Here is an 18,628-nt window from a genome sequence, read left to right as displayed (position 1 = left end):
CAAAAAAAGGATATCAGGTGTGGGTGGTACACCGATGCTTTTCAAAGACTTGTCGTCTGCACTGGTTTTGGCGTGCCAAAGAAAGCGTATTTTTGTGTTATTTTCGCCCCATGTCGATTTTTTGTTAGGGATTTACAAGATAGTGGTATACATATCTAGGAAAGCGAGTCGGAATAAAGAGACATGAACAGCGAATTGGAGAGCAAATCTGAACATTTCTCGTGATGCAAGGTTAGTCGTAATTTGAACCGGTGAGCCATGCTGTCACAAGCTACTTTTTGCTCAGAATCATTCATTCGTTTGCACATGCTTGCTGACAGTACAAGGCGAAGACTTGCCCATCCATTTCTAAGAACCCATGCTCCCATCATTGCTACAGCCCAAGCCCAAGCCTTAGACAGTTTGCGTGCCATACCCCTTGATCCGCTCAGCAAACGCCCAACTCTGCTTCTCGAGCTGCTCATCCTCCTTGAGCTCAATCCCATCCTTGTTCACCACCGCAATGGAATACCGATCCAGCGACCTAGCATCACGGTAGAAAAGCACCTTCATGCACTCCTTGACCACCTCCACCGCCTGCTCCCTCGTAAGCTTGGCAGCGTCCTCCTCTGTGCCAGCGTACTTGCGCATAATGGGCTGAGCCAACGCCGCGCCAAACCCGGTAGCCAACGACGGGGAAGTGAAAGATGTTCCCCTCAAGTCAACAGAAGCGAGGAAGGGCTTCGAGTCCGAGTCGAGCCCGGCAACGAGGATCTGATTCCAGAGGGGGTCGAACGAGTTGCGGCGTTGGTACATGAGCTTTTGGAGGTACTTGAAGAGGTTGGCTGCGTTGAGGTGGCCGGGTTTGGAAGAGGAGGATTCTTCGTCGTCTTCGTCGTCGAGGGTTGGCTCCACCTCGTAGGATTCGTCGGTGGCTAGCTCTTTGAGGTGGCGGTCGAGGAACTGCATGTCGGAAACGTCGCCGCCGAAGCCGATGACGGTTGTGTCGAGGAAGGTGCGGAGGCGCTTGACGTCGGTAAAGCGGGCTAGAGAGCCGTAGGAGGCTGGTTTGGGGAGGGGATGTTAGTTGGGCGGTTGCTGGGGTGGGTTGAGGAGGCGAAACATACCCAGGTTATCGGCCGCCATAACGACGCCGTCCTTGTACTTGATTGCGATGACCGAGGTGCCTGTTACGACGGGTGATTGTGTGACGGTTCTGGGACCGCTGTTGTTGAGGTAGGAGGCATCGTAGGCGCCGTAGACATCATCTCTGGGCTTTGAGAGCGGGAAGGTTAGTTGTTGCCGTGGTGGGCAGTGGTGGATGTGAGGGGACATACACGACCCCAGGCTTGCGGGCGGTGATCCATGGCTGCGGTGGGTTGTGAAGGGTAGTAACACAACAGTGGTCTGGGGAGCGGCTATGAATTCGGGTTTCGATTCGTTTCTCGAGAGCGGTTGGAGTCTGTTTCGTCGTCGGTGATTACGTTGGGTTGGTTGATACGGGGAGCTTGTTCGATGATGTTGGATTGGGGCTGGAGCTCCCTGTAGCTTCGCGTCCAAGTGCTGCCTTCCTGGCGGGTGCTGCTTGGTCAGTGCGGGCCTGCGCTGCCAAGGCAAGGGTGGGTGGCTGACAGCCTGAGGCTGGATGGCTCAGGTTCAACTTCACCTGCCAAGGCTGCACGTGATACCCTTCTTCTCAAACATACAAGAGAACCATCAAGTTGAGCCGCAATTCCATTATTCCCAAACACGAAGGCTCATATTTTCTAAACGAAATTGGCCGCATATTATCTCCAAGAAATGGGTTTGGTAGTATACGAAAGTAGTGACGAGGACGAGGAAGCCCAACCGCTCCCCGAGCCTCAGGTAAGTTTTTACACTCTCGCAACCATGCATACTTCCACTAACACGCGTTTTTGAAGGTCACAAAACCACCAGTCAAACCCATCGCACCAGAAGTTAAAGATGCGTCCCAACAAACACCCTCGTTCCCACCCAAACAACCCTCACCACCACCTCAACCCTTGCCCCAGCCATCAAAACAGTCACCACCCCTCGGCCCCGTCTTAGGCCCCGCCCTCGGCCCTTCCCTCCCACCATCGAACACCCTCCCCGAACCAGAAGACATGGAAATGACCATCCCCCTCGACCCCTCCCCCCCCCCTCGATCCCCCTACTCCACCAACCGCGCCCTAATCCAAGGCCTTACCCTCCCTCCCAATCCCGACACCTCCATCCCTCCCTCCCCGCCCCTTTCCCCAACCCTCCTCCCACAAATCAACTCCCTAACTGCCAAATTCGACAACTTCCTCAAACTCAAACGGGAGAAAAACATTCACTTCAACGAACGTATCGCGCAATCCCACGGCCTGAGAAACCCAGCAGTGATGGAGCAGCTGCTGACGTTTGCCGGGATCGGGACGAGTTTTGACGGGGATGATGACGGAGGGAGAGGAACGGAGCAGTATGCTACCACCCTGAGTAAAGAGCTCTGGGATCCGCTGACGGGGTTTCCCGGGTGGGCGTACAAGGATGCGTTGTGGAAGACTCAGATTAAGACTAGGAAGGAGAGGGAGAGGGGTAGGGGGGAGAGGGTTGAGTTTGTGAGCGCTGGGACAGCAACGGCGGGGGGTGATAGTGGGGTGTTGCCAGATTTGAGGACGGGTTTGTCGGGGGAGGAACGGTTTGGGAGGAAGAGGAAGGGGAGGTATTAATGACGTGATGGGATGAAGGATTGTGATGGGTAGTTGTGTATACTGAAGAGAAGCATCGGTGTGCGAGATTGAGGAATTGATGTACGGGGAATGGAAATCACGATCAGGTGCCAATACGTCCGGCATATGTAAATAGAGCCTGAACTGCTGCTCGGCTACAGAAGTGTCATCGTAATCCTAGCCGTCAGGGCCAGTTATTCTGCATAATTCCATGAAAATTTGTGGAGTGATAAAAGTAAAAGTGTTGCAGCAATATCATTTGGACACCCTCGGTGACCTGTGATGAAACCGGTGGCTATCAACGGTAATGTCTTCTTCCTGGCAACGAGGACCAACATCTTCCTGCCAATGTCCCATTCCCGTCAACATCAGACGGGGTCAATGATGGAAGGGATGGCATTCAGCATGAAGACTTGGTCCGGAGGTAGGCAGGTAGGCAGAGCGAGTTTACAAGGTTGGCTTCGGCTCTACTGCACACCTAGGTAATGATAACGTGAGCAGCCAGGGTGATATAAACTGATGCAAGACCATATTTGTTCTCAGATGGACAACTCTTTGATGGTCACGTAAAAGATAGTAAGCATGCGTATCTTGAAGGCCTAAAAGGTGTCATGTTGTTGGTCAGTCAGTGTCGCCCACCGACTGGCAATGTTACAAGGACTGCCGACTTATATATAGCCAGCCCATCCAAAAGTACTGTACATACCCCCGCCCCAAGACCCCTATCTTCCCATAGCTACAGTCAGACTGAGCCTCCCTTCTCCAAGTTCAATTCATGAACTTCATTTGGTATCTTTGTTTTTCCACATTACTCATCCCATCGCAGCAAAAAAAACCATACAGTGGTATCTCAGCTCCCAGAAACAACATCAACAAAAAAGCAGAAAGGTATTAACACAGAATTCCATCCGTTCGCCTGGTCATTACAAGTTTCGATATATGGCAAGGTGCTCATCAGGACTCATGACGGCCTGCGACTTAATCAGAATGATCACCGCCGTCGAGGCCGCCGCAGGGAATAGTGAGACCCAAAGACCGCTGAATCGTGCCGCCGATATCGATAGGAATGGTCTGGGTGTCTGCAGCCAAAGCCTTGGCGAAGTAGGGAAGGTCTTGGCCCTTGTTGTTGACGGTCTTGCCACGAATTTCGAAGTCGAGCCATCCATTGTCCTTGTCGCAAGCGGGAGACTTTCCGAGGGCCTCAATTACGGGTGCATTCTCAATGGTGGCGCGCATGTCGGCCTTGGTGACCTCGCCGGCTTTGAGGAAGAGGTTGTCAATATAGACGGTACCAATCTCCTTGCCGTCAAGGTAGTTGTGGAAGGTGGCATTGCCCTGGTGAAGGATGAGTAAACGCTCAAGTGATGGTAGAGATGACTCGGTCAAGACTTACAAGTTCGAAAGACACAAGAGAGCGGTTGGGAATCCAGGTTGTTGCGTTGAAGTTATTCACGGGATCGAGGTTGATCGTGGTCTCGTTGACAGAAGTGCCCCGAAGCATCTGGAGGCCGGGCATCTCGATGGTCTTCTTGAAAGTAACGGGATAGCGTCTAGAGATGCCCTTGACGTGAATACCAGTCTCACCAAAGACGGTCACTCTGAGGGTCTCGTTGGCGAGCAGCCATGTGTTGAAGGTGGTCAGGGCATCCACATCCTTGATCTCGAGGGTCTGGGTAACCTTGACCTGCTGAAGCGCCTCGCTGGTGGTCTCGGGGAAGTTGATGCTGGCGAAAGGAATGTGCGAAGGGATATCCTCGAGGTACATGACCCCGAGGAAGGGCTCAATGGTGGCGTGAACCTTGCCATCACTCTTGATGGTGCTGTCGATAGACATGGTCATCTTCTTGGTCTGGGTATCGGTGACAGTGATGCCGTTGATAATGAGCTCGGCGTCATCAAGCTTGGACTGAGCAATCTTGGGAACGGCGACCAGGAGACTGGGTGATGAATCAGTAAGAATTCGCCGCGAATGTTGGCAACGGAGAATGGGCAAACACTTACATGACTGGCACAAGAATGACAGTAAGAACGATGAGGACGATCAAGTACACCCACCAGAATCTGACGCAGTGTCCTACACATCCGCGTCTCCGCGGCTTCTCAACAACATTCTCGCTAGTGGTAGCGATGGGCTTGTCGGCGTCGGCCATGTCGGAAGTCTGTGACGGATCACGATACCGGTTCTCCTCAGCCTGCAGAAAGAAGGATGCAGAATGGGTGGATGGACGGGAGGGTGAAACGGTATGAAGAGGAAAGAAGGGGGGTATAAGAGACGCGGGAGGACAGGGCTGACCACTTATAAGTGTGTCATGAACACAAGAGCTCTGAGTGGTCGCAAAGAGAATTGGGGACGCCGCACAGGGGAATTGCCTGTCGGCGGGCAAGCTTGCAAGTCGGGAGAGCAAGGGTCGGGGCCATCGTCGCTTTCTGTCGCTTGCTCCCCCGTGATGGCAAGGTGCGTTGGTCTGGAGGACAATGGATCCTGGTTGCCACCCGCTGGTAGGTCTCGTCTTGACCACTCCTCTAGCCTGTTCAAGTAGGTCCCCCGAGCTATTGCCCAGTTGACCTGGTTCCCCCGCAGTCTTTGTTGCGCCCTTGTCGCGCCCGTCATTTCATACCCTAACCCTTTTCAGCTCCAAGATGGCCAGCGCCCCTGAAATGTTCCGTGGGACATGGCTAACCGTACCGAGAGCCAAGAGATCAGATCAAAGCCACCTACCTCACCGACGTTTCTTTGATCTGAACACAAAAACACATCAGCTGGTTCGGTTTGTGATGTCAGTGAGGCCTTCTTGTACAAATCCGGACGCTTGCTCCTTCGCGTTGAACAGTCGGTTGGGCCTCCCCATCAATTGTTACCGTCGCCAGGAGAATGGGGTTTTTCTCAATGCCCAGAGATCTTGGCCCGAGACTGACAATGCGGGGAATGTGGAGGAAACGGGGCCAGGCCAGCTTGACATGCTGAGGCGATTGCTTCCGTATCCGTACTTGCTGCCGTCGACAGCGTGAAAGGATTGGAACCTGCGAGCACCAGTGGGGAAAAGCCTCACACGAGGAGGCGTCTCTAACTGCATGAGGTCTAGCAACCCTCTGCATATGCAGGCTGCTCAGACCTGACGAGATTGCAGCAGCTCTTGTGTTGGCAGTTTGCGCAACGTCTATCTAAATCGGCTTGACTCGAAGATATTCATTCTTACATAACTATCGTTGCTCGAGTCTATCAGGCCGGCTACTTACTCGGCACCTCTAACACACCGTTGCAAGGGCGGCCGAAAAACTATTCAAATCCGTCGTGGTTGGCATTATCGTGGCGAGGGTCTTCTTCTGAAAAAACGGTGGCACTGTCGAGATTTGAGGGTCGAGAATCTGAACGACAACGGACGTGACTGCCAAAACGAGGATGATGCCAAGAGATCATTTCGTGGCCTGCCCCCGCATTTTCTGGGGGAGAGGCGTCAAGGGGACCTCTTCCCTGTCTGCAGATCCCTGCTCGACAGGGAAAGGCCCTCGGCATGGATGGAGCACATGAAAATTTTGGGTCTACTCCACCGAAAGCGACAAAGCTCAACACCTGCATTTGGCCGCGAGAGGCGTGAAGCAGTGCTCACTATTGGGTACAGAGGCACTTTTGGAGTCGCACAGCCAAGCTATTTCTCCAATAAATCTCTCCAAGAGTAAACTCTTGGTCAAACGTTCGCCTATTTATCAGATGAGGGGCCGAGTATCATTCTGTCGAAACTTGCATGTGAATCTCTCCTTCAGCTCCCCTCGACTATTTTCTCTTTGCCCTGATCACCATCACCACCGATTCTCAACCAGTTTTTTAGCGACTCCACGGAAGAGTTCAACAATTGCGTATCCGTGGAGCGCTTTTTGCGAGTCGATACCGTCTGTGTTGTTGAGAGTGGACCAGTGGAGAGGTGTCCACGCGATCCACTGGGAGATTTGACACCGAAGCTTGAGTCCTCTTTCCAGGATGGAAGCCTGTGAGTGGTCGGCCCGGTTCCAGTGATGCAACCACAACGAAATTCTTTGATGGCACGCACGAAGCCAACCGCCGATTCGACTCCTGTCCTCTCAGAAAACCCGGTTGCAACGTTGTAGTTTTGGCAATTCGCGTCTCTCAAATACGCAGTATGCCGTTGATTCAAGTGGCGTTTGGGTTTTCCCCTGAACACTTCCCATTCTCCCTCTTATCCATGTGGGTGCAGATAAACCAATCAAGTTGATTCTGTGGTGTCCAGCTTGAATTTTGATACCAAATATTGGCGTCACCTTTTCATCTGCCCTTGCTGATCTGGAAGCTGTTGTGGAAAAGGGGAGGAGGTGGTCATCATGAGACCAGCTCAAATCCTTGCAGATTTGGCACCCGCAGAGCCTCGAACAGCCGTCTTGGCTACATCTGTGCCTCATGCAACAACCCGACGGCACTGCTTGATCGAATTGACATCATGTGAACATCGGACTAACCGACTGACTTTGAATAGCTGCCATGAGAAGGCCATCGCGAGGTTTTGCAGCACCCATTTGAATATCTCGCATTACAAACCAGCGTTGTACACACACTTCCCAAATGAACGTGCTTGTTCGTAACGTTCTTCTTCCAGGTAATTGTCTAGAACCCAAAAACACCCGTCAAACCACATGCCGCCTCGGCTAGGACGAGATCGTCATGCAAAAGGATCTACGACATGCTCAACCCAGCTTGGCACACCTTCCCCCGCAAAATCGCCTACAGCTTGGCAGCACGAGACGTCCACAACCCCGTTCTGTCGAGACCAGCCCCGCCATCGAAGATGTCCCGCTCGACCATCCTGCTGTTGATCTGCGATCACAAGATTATTAGCTCTTCGTCAGGGGCCCCTTGAAATCCGGGCAAACTCACAAAGCGTGGCCCAAGCTCCGATATGTCTTTTGCGCCCATCATCTTCATGCACGTCTGAATTTCGCCTTGGAGAACTGATGATCATGTCAGCACCCTCACGACCAAAGAATCCGCAGCAATGAAGGCAAACTCACTTTCGAAAGTCCTCTCCACCCCCTTCCACCCGCCAGCCCCTAACCCATAGAGTGCAGCCCTGCCTACGCCCACCGCTTTTGCCCCTAGACACAAAGCCTTGACCACATCCGTCCCCCTCCTGATACCCCCATCCACCCAAATCTCAATGATATCAAACACTTCCGGACAGTACTTCTTGCATTCCAACAGCGTATGCACCGCCGGCGGCGCCGTATCCAACGACCTACCCCCGTGATTGCTCAAAATGACCGCCTTGACCGTCCCCGGATGCTTCTTCGCATACTGCGCAGCCAGGTAAACATCCTCGTGCGTCTGGATCCCCTTCAAAACAATAGGCAGTTTGGTATGCTTCGCCAACCACGGCAAAGTCGTATCCCACGTCAAATCAGCCGCCGTGCCAAAGAACAGCTGCTGTCCCACACCACTATTCGAATCCGGCCTCTTCTTTGCCTTTTCCTTTTCCTCCTCTGATTTCGATGCCTCAATCAGTAGCTCCGCCTCCAACGCGGCCTTTTCGTCATGCTCCCTCTTGCTAGGAACAGGTGCGTCAAGAGTAAGAACAATGCACTTGTACTGCGGCAGTTTGGCTATCCTCGCCAGCATGGCCTCGGATTTAGCACGAGCGTTCTGTACGTAGAGCTGCCAGCCAAAGATCTGATCCGGTTTGGCCTCGGCAACGATTTGCTCCGGCGACATGGAGGCGTTGTGGGAGACGAGCTGCATGGCCCCGAAGCGGGAGATGCCTTTTGCTATTCCAGCTTCCCCGTCCGGGTGAGCCAGCCGGGCCATGGCTGCTGGGGAGACGTACAAGGGGGTGGCGAGCTTGAAGGCGCCGCCGAGGATGGAGGTGGTGGTGTCTGCTTTGGTGACGTCGACGAAGACGCGGGGGCGGAGGAGAATGTTGCGATAGACGGTATTGTTGTATGTCTTGGAGATGAGGTCGTCGGCGGCGGAGAAGTAGTAGGCCCAGCATTTCTTGGAGACTTGGGTTTTGGCAACTGCTTCGATTTCGTCTAGATTGAGGAGGTGGTGGAGTGGCGGGGGTGGGCGTGCTGCTTCCTGGGCTGGGTTGGCGGTGTTGGACTGGCGTTGGAGTTTTTTGAGGCTCTCGGGGTCGACGATGCCGAGTTTGGCGGTGGGTGGGAGGTTGTCCTCGAGAGTGCCTGGGGGGTGGATAGGGTCGAACTCGGCGGTGGCGTCCCGGCCGGCGAGCTGAAGAATGATTCTGGAGCCTCCTGGGTGGGAGGGGAGGAACTCTGTTACATCGTAAACAGCGCCATGGAGGACTACCCAGCAGCTTTCTGCGGTGTTGTGCTTGGCAACTGGATCAACGGTCAGCAATGCATTCACCTGTGTGTGGTTGATTTGTTTAGACACGCCTTCTTCTGCACTGAAGACTTTGGCCATTGTGACAACTCGCCTTCTGGGCTTCGTGGAATGATTTCAAAGCAAATAGCAATGTTGACAATTATACGGAGAAGATTTTATTATTTATATCTCAACATCCCTCAATCGCCAACGGGATAATGTCACGCGGGAGCGGGCAAACCCGATATCTGGCTCAATTAATGCGGTGGTGAGTGATTGGAGGACGGGTGCTGTTACTCTAGGGGACCCCACTGTACCCGACAGTTGCTTTTTCTGGGGAAAGTGACGAACCGGACAGCGGTCCGGGGTTGACATCTAGAACTCCGACAACGGCGGACGGACCGACAGTTCGCTGTAATGCTTGGCCGAAGCTGCAGTTGCGGCTTGGCGATATCAAAGTGCAGTATTCTTTTGTTTTATACGCAGTAGATGGGGCTCTTTTCCCTTGCATCAACAACAGGTGCCGTCAAGGTTGAATGATTCATAACGAGGGCTGGGTGACGACACTAAGTGCAAATTGTCCTTCTGCTGTGACTAGAGTGCTCCTGTCACCGAGCTATTGCTCATGGTTAGGGGCTCTTGGGGAAAGTTCAGCAGACGTTATCAGCATGTAGTCCCATCTAAACACTGTTGAAGTTGAATCTCCAACCCCGGGTTGTTTCAGGGAAACATAAAACTGCTCATGTGATGTACCTAGTTGACCATGTGGATACTCGAGTTCATCTCCGGAGTTTCTGGAGGATGATATACAAGTAAATATGTGAACGGTAATAGGCATTGACATGCTACAAGCAGCGAAAGCAAGAGACCGAGAAATAAGGCTCAGAAACATCGAGATCTTTTGAATTGCCATGAAAATGGGACCTTGGGTGCTTGGTGAGCAGATAGGCCCACTTCGCTGGGCAGGGGTTCCGCTGTTAGCGCGAGGCCGACACCTCAGCTAGCTCCCCGCCCCCACCCTTCCCAACGGCAGCAGACCATGGACCACATGAACAGCCATCAACAACCTGGAACTTGCAACCTTGCGCGTATCATCAAACATTGCTCTTTTTACCGTGCATCGAACTGTGATCATAAACTTGCCTCTGGAATATCCTTTCGACAGTTTCAACGAAGCGCTCAACAAGCTGGCTGGATAGCCAACGAAGGAGGCGCATCCCCGCGTCATCATCACCCCGTCAGTCCTCCCTCCGCCGCATTCTGCCCCCGAGATCCGAAGCATCAATCAAGCAATCAGCTTCCACTTCCACCACCTCACAACCCCTCGAACACGTGTCTCTTGATATCGCTACTGCCCCCTTCCGAAAACAAACCTGGGCCATCGCATCTCCAAAGCCCCTGCAAAGATGGCAGCCCGCCAGAAGCTGCGCATCCTCTGCTTTGGGGACAGTCTTACAGCAGGCTATTCCTACCTAGGCTCCGCCTACCACCCGTACCATTTCAAGATGGACCAGATGCTGGCGATGGCCTTTCCCGACTACGAAATAACCACCGTCGAGCGGGGGAAGTGCGGGGATATGGTCAGGAATGGGTTTCTGACGAGGATGCAGGAGTGCTGTTAGTTGCTCTTTCGTTAATGCTTCACAATTGCCAAAATGGATGGACTTGAACACACAGCTAACACCCAAGGTTGAGATATAGTCCCGCCTGCTAAAAAGGACGATAAGCCTCCGTTTGACTGGGTGATTGTTTTGGGAGGCACAAAGTATGTCTACGTCCCTATGATAGACTGGTTGATGAGATCCGCTGACGAAGTATCAAGCGACATCGCGTTTAGAGTACCACCGCAGGAAATCTTCAAGAAGTTGACTGAGGTCTGGGATATACCGCTTCGACGTGGATGTAAAGTCCTGGCCCTAACAGTCCCCGATGTGGTGGGCGACAGCAAATTCAAGATGAGGGGCGACGCGGATAGGAAAGTGCTCAACGAGCTGATCATGGGTTACAAGAAGCCTAACTTGTGGGTTCAATCGTCTACCACTTTTTGTTGTCTTGCCTAGCTGACTTAGCGCAGGCACGTATACGATCTCCACGATGCTATCAGCTTGACGAAGATGTCCTCGACAGACAGGAAGACTTACAGGGACGACCAAATCCATTTCACCCCAGAGGGCTATGACCTGATCGGTAACAAAGTGGGCATGGCCTTGGTGAGCTTACTGGTTAAGCAGAGGGTGGCGGATCTTCCTCCCGCAAAGAGACGGCGGATATTCAAGAACGATGACAAGCTCTTTGAGGAGGAGACCGGCAACCCAGAGAGCCTCGACGGGGGCTATGTCGTGGTTCGGCGAACCGATCTGGACTAGGCGCCTGCTTTTTTTTTGTTCTTTTTTTCTTTTTTTTTGGGATTTCTATTTCTGGTTATACATGGTAGTGGCGGACAGCGTTTGGCTTTCTAGTCTCAAGAGAACAGGTTTGGCATCGGCGTATTTCGAGTTACGGCAACGGTTGGATAGGTATCTGGGGGGTAAGTAAATATGTGTTTTATATTCGAATCCTTCATTATTCAACTATGATCTAGACATTTTGCCCACAGACAGGGCATGTCAGTACACAATTCAACCGGCTACATGTCCCAAACAGCGGGACGATGCCGCTCGCTTGTTATAAACAGATGCGCTTCTTCTGACATTGTATCCCCCCTTTCATACGGCGATCTGAGTGGCCACAAAATCTGGAAACTCTGCCTGCAGGAGGTCTGTCACACGCTCGACATCTTCGGCCAAGGCCTGCACGTTGCTGTCCCACCGCCGGATCTCCTTTCCGACCTGTGCTGTTGTGTGCCCGCTACCATGCTCACCAGACGCCTCACCCATTTCAAAGTAGATGATCCGATCAATCTGATCGATAGACCCAGTCAACCGCCCTTGCTCAATCATCTTTGCCGTTGTCTCCTCAGCCTTGTCCCCATCCAACCCCAGCAACAGCCCCAACTCGTCAAACCCAATATTCGTGTACAACCGCCCAGCACTCAACAAGTTGTGCTCCACCACAGCCCTGGCCAACACCGTCGACCCGTCCGACGTCTTGGCCAGCTGATGCGGCGCCAACGACTGCGCAAACTTTTCCACCTCGTCACTCGACAGCAGCCTATCAAAGAACATCTTTTCCAGAATCCCATACTCCTCCAGCCCCGCTGACCTCTCATCCTTGTGAAGCCTGCCCAACGCCCTGCTCCTCAACGGACCAGCCGGCGCCAAGACCGCGCACTTGATCGCCATGCTGAGCGTGTGCAGCCTCTCCTCCTCAGCAATCGAAGGCGAGAAGCTGATGTCGTGGTAACTCGATGCCGCCTGCAAGAACTGCCTGTTGGAATCCTGAATCCGAGCGGCGCTCAGCTTGAAGTGGAGCATCATCTCCGGATCCGTGTCTCCAACCTTGTGCATCACGTTCTTGAGCTTGTTGAGGTATGTCTCAGCGGTAGTGCTATCATCTTCCTCCAGGTGGTTCCTGACAATTCTGATCCATATTTTGGCCTTCTCGCGGTCTGACACGCGGCGCTGGGAGGAGTCGAGGGGGATCTCGGCGAGGATCTTGGCGGCGGCGAGGAAGTCCTCGTTGGTTTCGTGGGCGGTGGCGATGAGCTCGCGGAGGGCCGAGGCTTGGTCGACAAGAGAGGAGGAGAGGGACGGGGTGGAGGAGATGGCGCGGACGATGTGGGTGCCGACGTCGATCCAGGACTCGTGGTTCTGGGAGTTTTTGAGGACGTTGATGAGGTCGCTAAGGACGGCTTTGGTGGTGACGACGCCGTGGGAGGCGGCGAATAGGTCGTCAGTGATGGCTTTGAGGTCGGTGCTGCGGGCTTCTGGGGGGGAGAAGTCGTCGAGGCTGTTGAGGAGGGTTTTGTAACCGATGACGGGGTTCTCTTGGGCCTTTGCGAGGGCCTCTTGGACCTTGGGCGAAACCATGTTCGGAGGTCGAATTGGGTAGCTAGAATGACGAAGTTACTTGGGTTTGGGGCTTATGACGAGGTCGAAATGTTGGGTATGATAAACTGGCTGTGATGAATCGGACCTGAAATTGGTTGGTGACAGCAAGGCTGAGAGCGTTGTATGGATGGAAGTTGAAGCTCAGCCAGCCCGACAGTGGGGGGACTGGAAGCTGTGTGCTGGAGTGTGCAGCCTCGGGCGGCTTGAGTGGGGTGGGCGGGGTTGTGGGGAAACGCCAAGCCCAGAGCTGTCAAACTCCGGGAGTGGGGTTTGTCATGCGCATTTGGGTCCACCAATGGAAAAGGAAGGTGGCTTCCGTTTTCCAGTTTAAATACAACACAGCACGTCACGCAAAGGGGAATCTTGTCTGAGAAGAAAATTCCCTTGGTATTTTATATTCATTTTATCTATCATTATCGTTTGAGACTTTCCACCCGCCGCTGCTTTGGTGAGCAAGCTTGATGAGAAACAAAGACTCACTACTCATCCTCCTATTCTATGTATTATTAGGTATTCATCTTCATCAGATCCAACATTAGGGCTTCCGCCCACCCATCAACCCCCGTAACAATTAGTGGGCAGAAGAGCTCTCGGCGGCATACTTCCAATACCGCTCGGCAGAAGCTCTACGGAGATCCTTGCCCTTCCATGTCATGAACAAAAAGGTGAGAGTGCAGCCCAAGGCAAGGAAGCCAGCCATGATGAAGCAGTTTTGGAGACCCATGTTGGTATACCAGGGCGTGATTCCATAGGCAATGGCGAAACCCATCAGGTTGCGGACCAGGATAACAGCGGTGGTGGTGTCGCCCGAGATATCCTTGTAGCAGTCAATGTTGTACGAGAGAGCAACCGAGCCACCAGCTACGACACTGGCAGTCAGAATACCGAGACCGACGGCCAAAACTGCCCAGTGAGCGTGATGCTGGGCACCAACACCCCACATGATAAGGCCGATGGCTCCCAAGACAGCCGTCACAAGAAGGGGCCAGAGACGGTGCTCGGGCTCACGGACGCCGTTGTTCCGGCGGGCAAGCCACAAGGTGAACTTATCGGCAATGGAACCAGCCCAGTAGCAGCCAATGGCCGCGCCGACGATGGGACCGGTGTAGATGGTGCCGACAAGACCGGAAGACCAGTTGTAGGGAGCGTTGGCGAGAACAGGGCTGGCAGTTCCGTTCAGGACTTGGTACCAGCAGAGGTTGATGCCGTAGATGAAACCGGCCCAGAGGACGATGGGGAATTGGTAAAGGTAAATGAAAGGCATATACATGGTCTTGAGCATGTGTTGGTAGGTTGGTCGGCCGTCCATCTTGCGGAACCACGCGAGTTTCTGGGAGAGGGTGGGCTTGACGTAGATGGCAGCAGGAGATTCGCTGACGGTCTGGCTCGAGCTGCTGCTCTTCTCTCCCTTCTCTCCGGCATCGGTGGTGGTAGCAGCAGCAGCAATCTCATCCTGCTCATCCTCCAGACCCTCCAAACCCTGGCGGAAATACATGGTCTCCTCCATGAAGAAAAACAGGATGATGAAGGCCACGGCAGCGAAGATGGCACCAAAGTACATGGTCCACTTCCATCCATACGCCTCGTTGAACCAGCCGCCAATCAAGGGAGCCAGGAAGTTGGAGCCGAAGAGCGAAAAGACGTACACGCCCATCATGGCACCGCGCTCATGGGCAAAAAAGACGTCGGGAATGCTGACCTCGGGTAAGGCCTCGATAGGTGCACAGAAGAACCCAAGCATGATACGATGAGCGAACCATTCGCCGCCCGACTTGGAATAGGCTGTCCAAACCATCAAAGGCACGGTAGCAAGGGTCGAAACGAGATAAACACCGCGGCGGCCATATGTCAAGGCAATGGGCTGCCAGAACAAGCAGCCGAAACCAAGCAGCAAGAAAGCGTAACCGGTACCTTCGACAAGTGTTGCAGTGGAGATGCCGGTATCCGCGGTGATGTCGGCGAGAATCGAGTATTGGAGGGTCATAGGAAGTCCAGTGCCGAAGGTGTAGACCACAACCATGGCGAGAGCCAACATCTTGCGGCCTCTGCTCCAGTTGAGAGGGTCCTCGGGATCATCGCTAGGACGGGGAACAAGTTGGATTCCGTCCCGCATCTTTGCGCCGGCAGGCGCCGCGCCGGAAACATCGACGAGGTGGACGGTGCCGGGCACCACGGCCGTATGCTGAGTAGCCATCCTGAGGTGTGTGTCGAGGTGGATGAGCGGGCGTTGACTGGAGAATCACAATCTTCATTGGGGACAAGACGTAATGTATTTATAAACTGCATTTATGTTACCTTTTTTGGAAGAGACATGGGAACCACTCGCCGTTATCTCAGCACTTGTCAGACACTGACAGCTACACAGACCTCCAGGACTACCGCTAGCATCCTGCTGTCAACCATGCTGACCACTTAGACACGTCTTGGAAGCCTAGTTATTCTCCGCTGTTATCGGATAACGAGGCACGCTAGGAACAAAATAACTGGCACTGCAAAAGTAAGTCAACGGAGGACACGTATCTTCAATACACATCAAAAGATAATTAATGAGGCTCGGAGATGGATAATAGGCGTTCTTACTATCCTTTGACGTCTATTACCTTTCTTTCAAAGCCTATTTTTTTGGTGAAGATGTGTAAGTTGACAATCATTCTACGTTTTAGTGGCTTACAATCCAGGGCATGTGAGGATTCCCCAGAGCTCCACTTAAATTCCGAGACATCTCCCTCTTATCAGATATGTCGGCTTCTCTAGCAGGATCATGGAACTAAACCACCGGTAGCTCTTGGCAGTGAACTACACACCACGATCCCGACTGGAAGGGAACCAACCAGCATCAGCCGTGCTTGCATATCTCGGGAGGGGATCATCATCGTCCCCTCGACTGGCTTTCGGGCAGCTGGTATCAGGACAGCTCTCCACCGTGCCTATCTGGTTGATACCCCCTCACGATAAGCCAACTGAACGAGATATCCAAGTTTCATCAACAACGCGTGTTGAGTCAGGTATCACGATGGTATCACGGGGTTCGGTATCCAGAGGACAGATTTCCCAATAGTAATACAGCAGTTCCAAGGTCGATAAATGTCGAAGGCCCGTTCGCGCCTGGCTTCCAATCACCAGTTCAACTCATCTCATCATCTTTCAACCCTGTCTACTCAACGATCTACCCCTTGTCATTTTTCAACATGTCTTCCAGACCGCTTCCTGTTGTTCAGCGGGTACCCTTGCCTCAAGGAACCCCTGAGTACGAGGCTCTGCGCCAAAAGTATCTTTCCGAGCTCGAGGCCAGCATTCCTGACGAGTACTACCTACCCCAGTCACTGATTGACAACCCTCCACGGGACGTCACCCCCGTACCAAGGGAGTGCGGTATCCTGACTGCCGAGGAAATCGACATTACCGAAAACTACGATGCCACTGCCTTGGCCGCTGCCATCGCTTCCAAGAAGTTCAGCGCCGTGGCTGTCGCCACCGCCTTCACCAAGCGTGCTGCCATCGCCCACCAGCTCACCGGCTGCTTGGTAGAGTACTTCCAAGGCGAGGCCCTCGAGAGGGCGAAGGCCCTTGACGAGCATCTGGAGAAGACCGGCAAGACCGTTGGTCCTTTTCATGGTGTTCCTATCAGTCTGAAGGAGCACATGCCCATTAAGGGTCACTACACAGCCGTTGGTTTCCTCGACACGCGCCACATTGATGACTATGACTGCCAAATGGTGGCCATCCTTCGCGCTGCAGGTGCCGTCTTCTACTGCAAGACCAACCAGCCCCAGGGCATCATGCACCTTGAGACCGTCTCTCCTCTTGGTCGCACCCTCAACCCTCACAACATTGATCTGTCGGCTGGTGGATCTACCGGTGGTGAGGCGGCCCTGTTGGCCATTCGCGGTTCCATTCTTGGTATCGGTACCGACATTGGCGGTTCGATTCGCGGGCCGGCTGGATTCTGCGGTATCTATGGCTACAAGTCGACATCGTACTATCTCCCTACCAAGGACTTCCTTGTTGGTGGTTTCGCTGCCGAGCTGACGGTGCTCTGCTCTACCGGCCCCATGGGCCACTCTTTGAGGGATATGGATCTCTTCTGCTCCGTCGTCAAAGCCTCGAACCCGCACGTTGAGGACCCAGCACTCATCCCTATCCCGTGGACCGGCACTGCCACCGCTCCCAAGACCACTCCTCTCAAGGTCGGCATCATGTGGAATGACGGTGCCATCATCCCTCAGCCTCCTGTCAAGCGGGCTCTTGCCTGGGCCAAGGAGCAGCTAGAGACCAAGTTCCCTGGCAAGTTCGAGGTCAAGTCCTTCGTCCCTTACCAAGCGGCCGAGGCCATGGTCAACATCCGCAAGGCTTATTGGCCCGACGGTGGCAACGCCGTCAGAGCTCACCTTGCTGCCACGGGCGAGCCAATGTTCCATCTGACGGAGTGGATCCTGAAGGATGCCGTGAGCGAGGAAGAGCTCCCCGTCTCCAAGGTGCTCGAGTACCGTGTTGCCCGTGATGTCTACCGCCAGAAGTTCGTCGCGGACTGGAACGCGCAGGATGTCGATGTGGTCATCTCTCCCGTTTTTGTTGGCCCGGCTTGTGAGCACGAGACTGCTTTCTACTGGAACTACACCGCCCTGTGGAACTACCTCGACTACCCCGGTGTTGTCTTCCCCACCCCCATCAAGGCGCTCAAGAAGGGTGCCGAGGACTACGCTCCCGAGGACGCCACTCCTCTGAGCGAGCAAGACAAGCACACCCGGGAACTGTGGGCCAAGGGTGACTTTGAGAACGCCCCTATCAACTTGCAGATTACCACCAGAAAATATCATGACAACGAGCTCTTTGGCGCGCTGGCTGCCCTCCAGGAGGCTCTTGCCCTCCCCTGAAGGGCGTGTTGATTGGAGGATGATAATTATGATGACGAGACAAAACACAATATTTAATTTTTTTGTATGTAATTAGATACCTGAGCATGAATGAAGCAACTCGCGTTGTACCCAAGCTTTTGGCTCCCTCCCATGCGGTCCAAGATAAAATCCTCCGATTGGACCGTCTCATCCCTGCCTAATCTGATGAAGATACCGGTGGTTTGGGTCACTTGAATACCGAGGATCACCGAGAGACGGCTCTGATGCTAGTATGCAATGAATGATAGGACGAACGGAAGAGTGGTAGCGCGGGTGGTAGTAAGGGGGAATCATGCGTCCTTATCTATGCATATCTGGGTTGCATTACGGCACATGTATTCAGATTGGTGTACACGAATTATCAACGATTACTCTCAGCTATGGGTTGGTCGAGTGATGCACTTTGATATCGAGAGCCGGTTTGGGGGTTTCTGATCAGCCACGTCCTCAGCAGACCTCTATCAGCGCGTGTAAGTGATGCAGCTGTCAGATGTGCCTACCTACTGGTAGGCACTGGCGGCCTACGTCAAGATCGTACGATTTTTCCGACTCTGACCGCACAAATAAATTCGAAGTGACCGCACCCCCGTGAACTTGAACTCTTTCGTCAACATGGCAGTCCTGCGGCACGTCTTCCCAATATTTTGCGAATAATCCTACATATACGCATACGCTGCTCTTTGGCAAACACACACAAGCCTCATGTCCTTCCTATCAGGTTTC

At 53.4% G+C, this 18,628-nt stretch overlaps 8 protein-coding genes across 8 annotated transcripts; 3 read left to right on the top strand and 5 right to left on the bottom strand.

The window, feature by feature from the left end:
• Positions 1 to 393: 393 nt before the first annotated feature.
• Positions 394 to 1,346, bottom strand: PODANS_1_18220 (uncharacterized protein; the record flags this gene model as incomplete). The annotated part of the gene is made up of 3 exons (XM_001907245.1): positions 394 to 1,043; positions 1,107 to 1,254; positions 1,317 to 1,346. The coding sequence occupies 3 exons, from the start codon at positions 1,344 to 1,346 to the stop codon at positions 394 to 396; spliced, it is 828 nt and encodes a 275-aa protein (XP_001907280.1).
• Positions 1,347 to 2,105: 759 nt separating this feature from the next.
• On the top strand, positions 2,106 to 2,693 carry PODANS_1_18210 (uncharacterized protein; the record flags this gene model as incomplete). Its single annotated transcript, XM_001907244.1, has 1 exon — positions 2,106 to 2,693. One exon carries the CDS (start codon positions 2,106 to 2,108, stop codon positions 2,691 to 2,693), a length of 588 nt encoding a protein of 195 aa, XP_001907279.1.
• A 978-nt stretch (positions 2,694 to 3,671) lies between these two features.
• Positions 3,672 to 4,843, bottom strand: PODANS_1_18200 (uncharacterized protein; the record flags this gene model as incomplete). The annotated part of the gene is made up of 3 exons (XM_001907243.1): positions 3,672 to 4,028; positions 4,087 to 4,630; positions 4,695 to 4,843. The coding sequence occupies 3 exons, from the start codon at positions 4,841 to 4,843 to the stop codon at positions 3,672 to 3,674; spliced, it is 1,050 nt and encodes a 349-aa protein (XP_001907278.1).
• A 2,582-nt stretch (positions 4,844 to 7,425) lies between these two features.
• On the bottom strand, positions 7,426 to 9,120 carry PODANS_1_18190 (uncharacterized protein; the record flags this gene model as incomplete). Its single annotated transcript, XM_001907242.1, has 3 exons — positions 7,426 to 7,518; positions 7,579 to 7,652; positions 7,713 to 9,120. The coding sequence occupies 3 exons, from the start codon at positions 9,118 to 9,120 to the stop codon at positions 7,426 to 7,428; spliced, it is 1,575 nt and encodes a 524-aa protein (XP_001907277.1).
• A 1,307-nt stretch (positions 9,121 to 10,427) lies between these two features.
• PODANS_1_18180 (uncharacterized protein) lies at positions 10,428 to 11,387 on the top strand (the record flags this gene model as incomplete). The annotated part of the gene is made up of 4 exons (XM_001907241.1): positions 10,428 to 10,638; positions 10,723 to 10,786; positions 10,844 to 11,041; positions 11,096 to 11,387. 4 exons carry the CDS (start codon positions 10,428 to 10,430, stop codon positions 11,385 to 11,387), a joined length of 765 nt encoding a protein of 254 aa, XP_001907276.1.
• Positions 11,388 to 11,726: 339 nt separating this feature from the next.
• Positions 11,727 to 12,989, bottom strand: PODANS_1_18170 (uncharacterized protein; the record flags this gene model as incomplete). Its single annotated transcript, XM_001907240.1, has 1 exon — positions 11,727 to 12,989. One exon carries the CDS (start codon positions 12,987 to 12,989, stop codon positions 11,727 to 11,729), a length of 1,263 nt encoding a protein of 420 aa, XP_001907275.1.
• Positions 12,990 to 13,581: 592 nt separating this feature from the next.
• Positions 13,582 to 15,204, bottom strand: PODANS_1_18160 (uncharacterized protein; the record flags this gene model as incomplete). The annotated part of the gene is made up of 1 exon (XM_001907239.1): positions 13,582 to 15,204. One exon carries the CDS (start codon positions 15,202 to 15,204, stop codon positions 13,582 to 13,584), a length of 1,623 nt encoding a protein of 540 aa, XP_001907274.1.
• Positions 15,205 to 16,198: 994 nt separating this feature from the next.
• PODANS_1_18150 (uncharacterized protein) lies at positions 16,199 to 17,884 on the top strand (the record flags this gene model as incomplete). Its single annotated transcript, XM_001907238.1, has 1 exon — positions 16,199 to 17,884. One exon carries the CDS (start codon positions 16,199 to 16,201, stop codon positions 17,882 to 17,884), a length of 1,686 nt encoding a protein of 561 aa, XP_001907273.1.
• Positions 17,885 to 18,628: the final 744 nt, after the last annotated feature.

Source organism: Podospora anserina, chromosome 1 (genome assembly GCF_000226545.1).
Source record: "Podospora anserina S mat+ genomic DNA chromosome 1, supercontig 4".
In the NCBI taxonomy this organism is placed as follows: Eukaryota; Fungi; Ascomycota; class Sordariomycetes; order Sordariales; family Podosporaceae; genus Podospora; species Podospora anserina.
The sequence above is the reverse complement of the archived record's forward strand: the minus strand, read 5'-3'. Positions and strand labels throughout refer to the sequence as shown.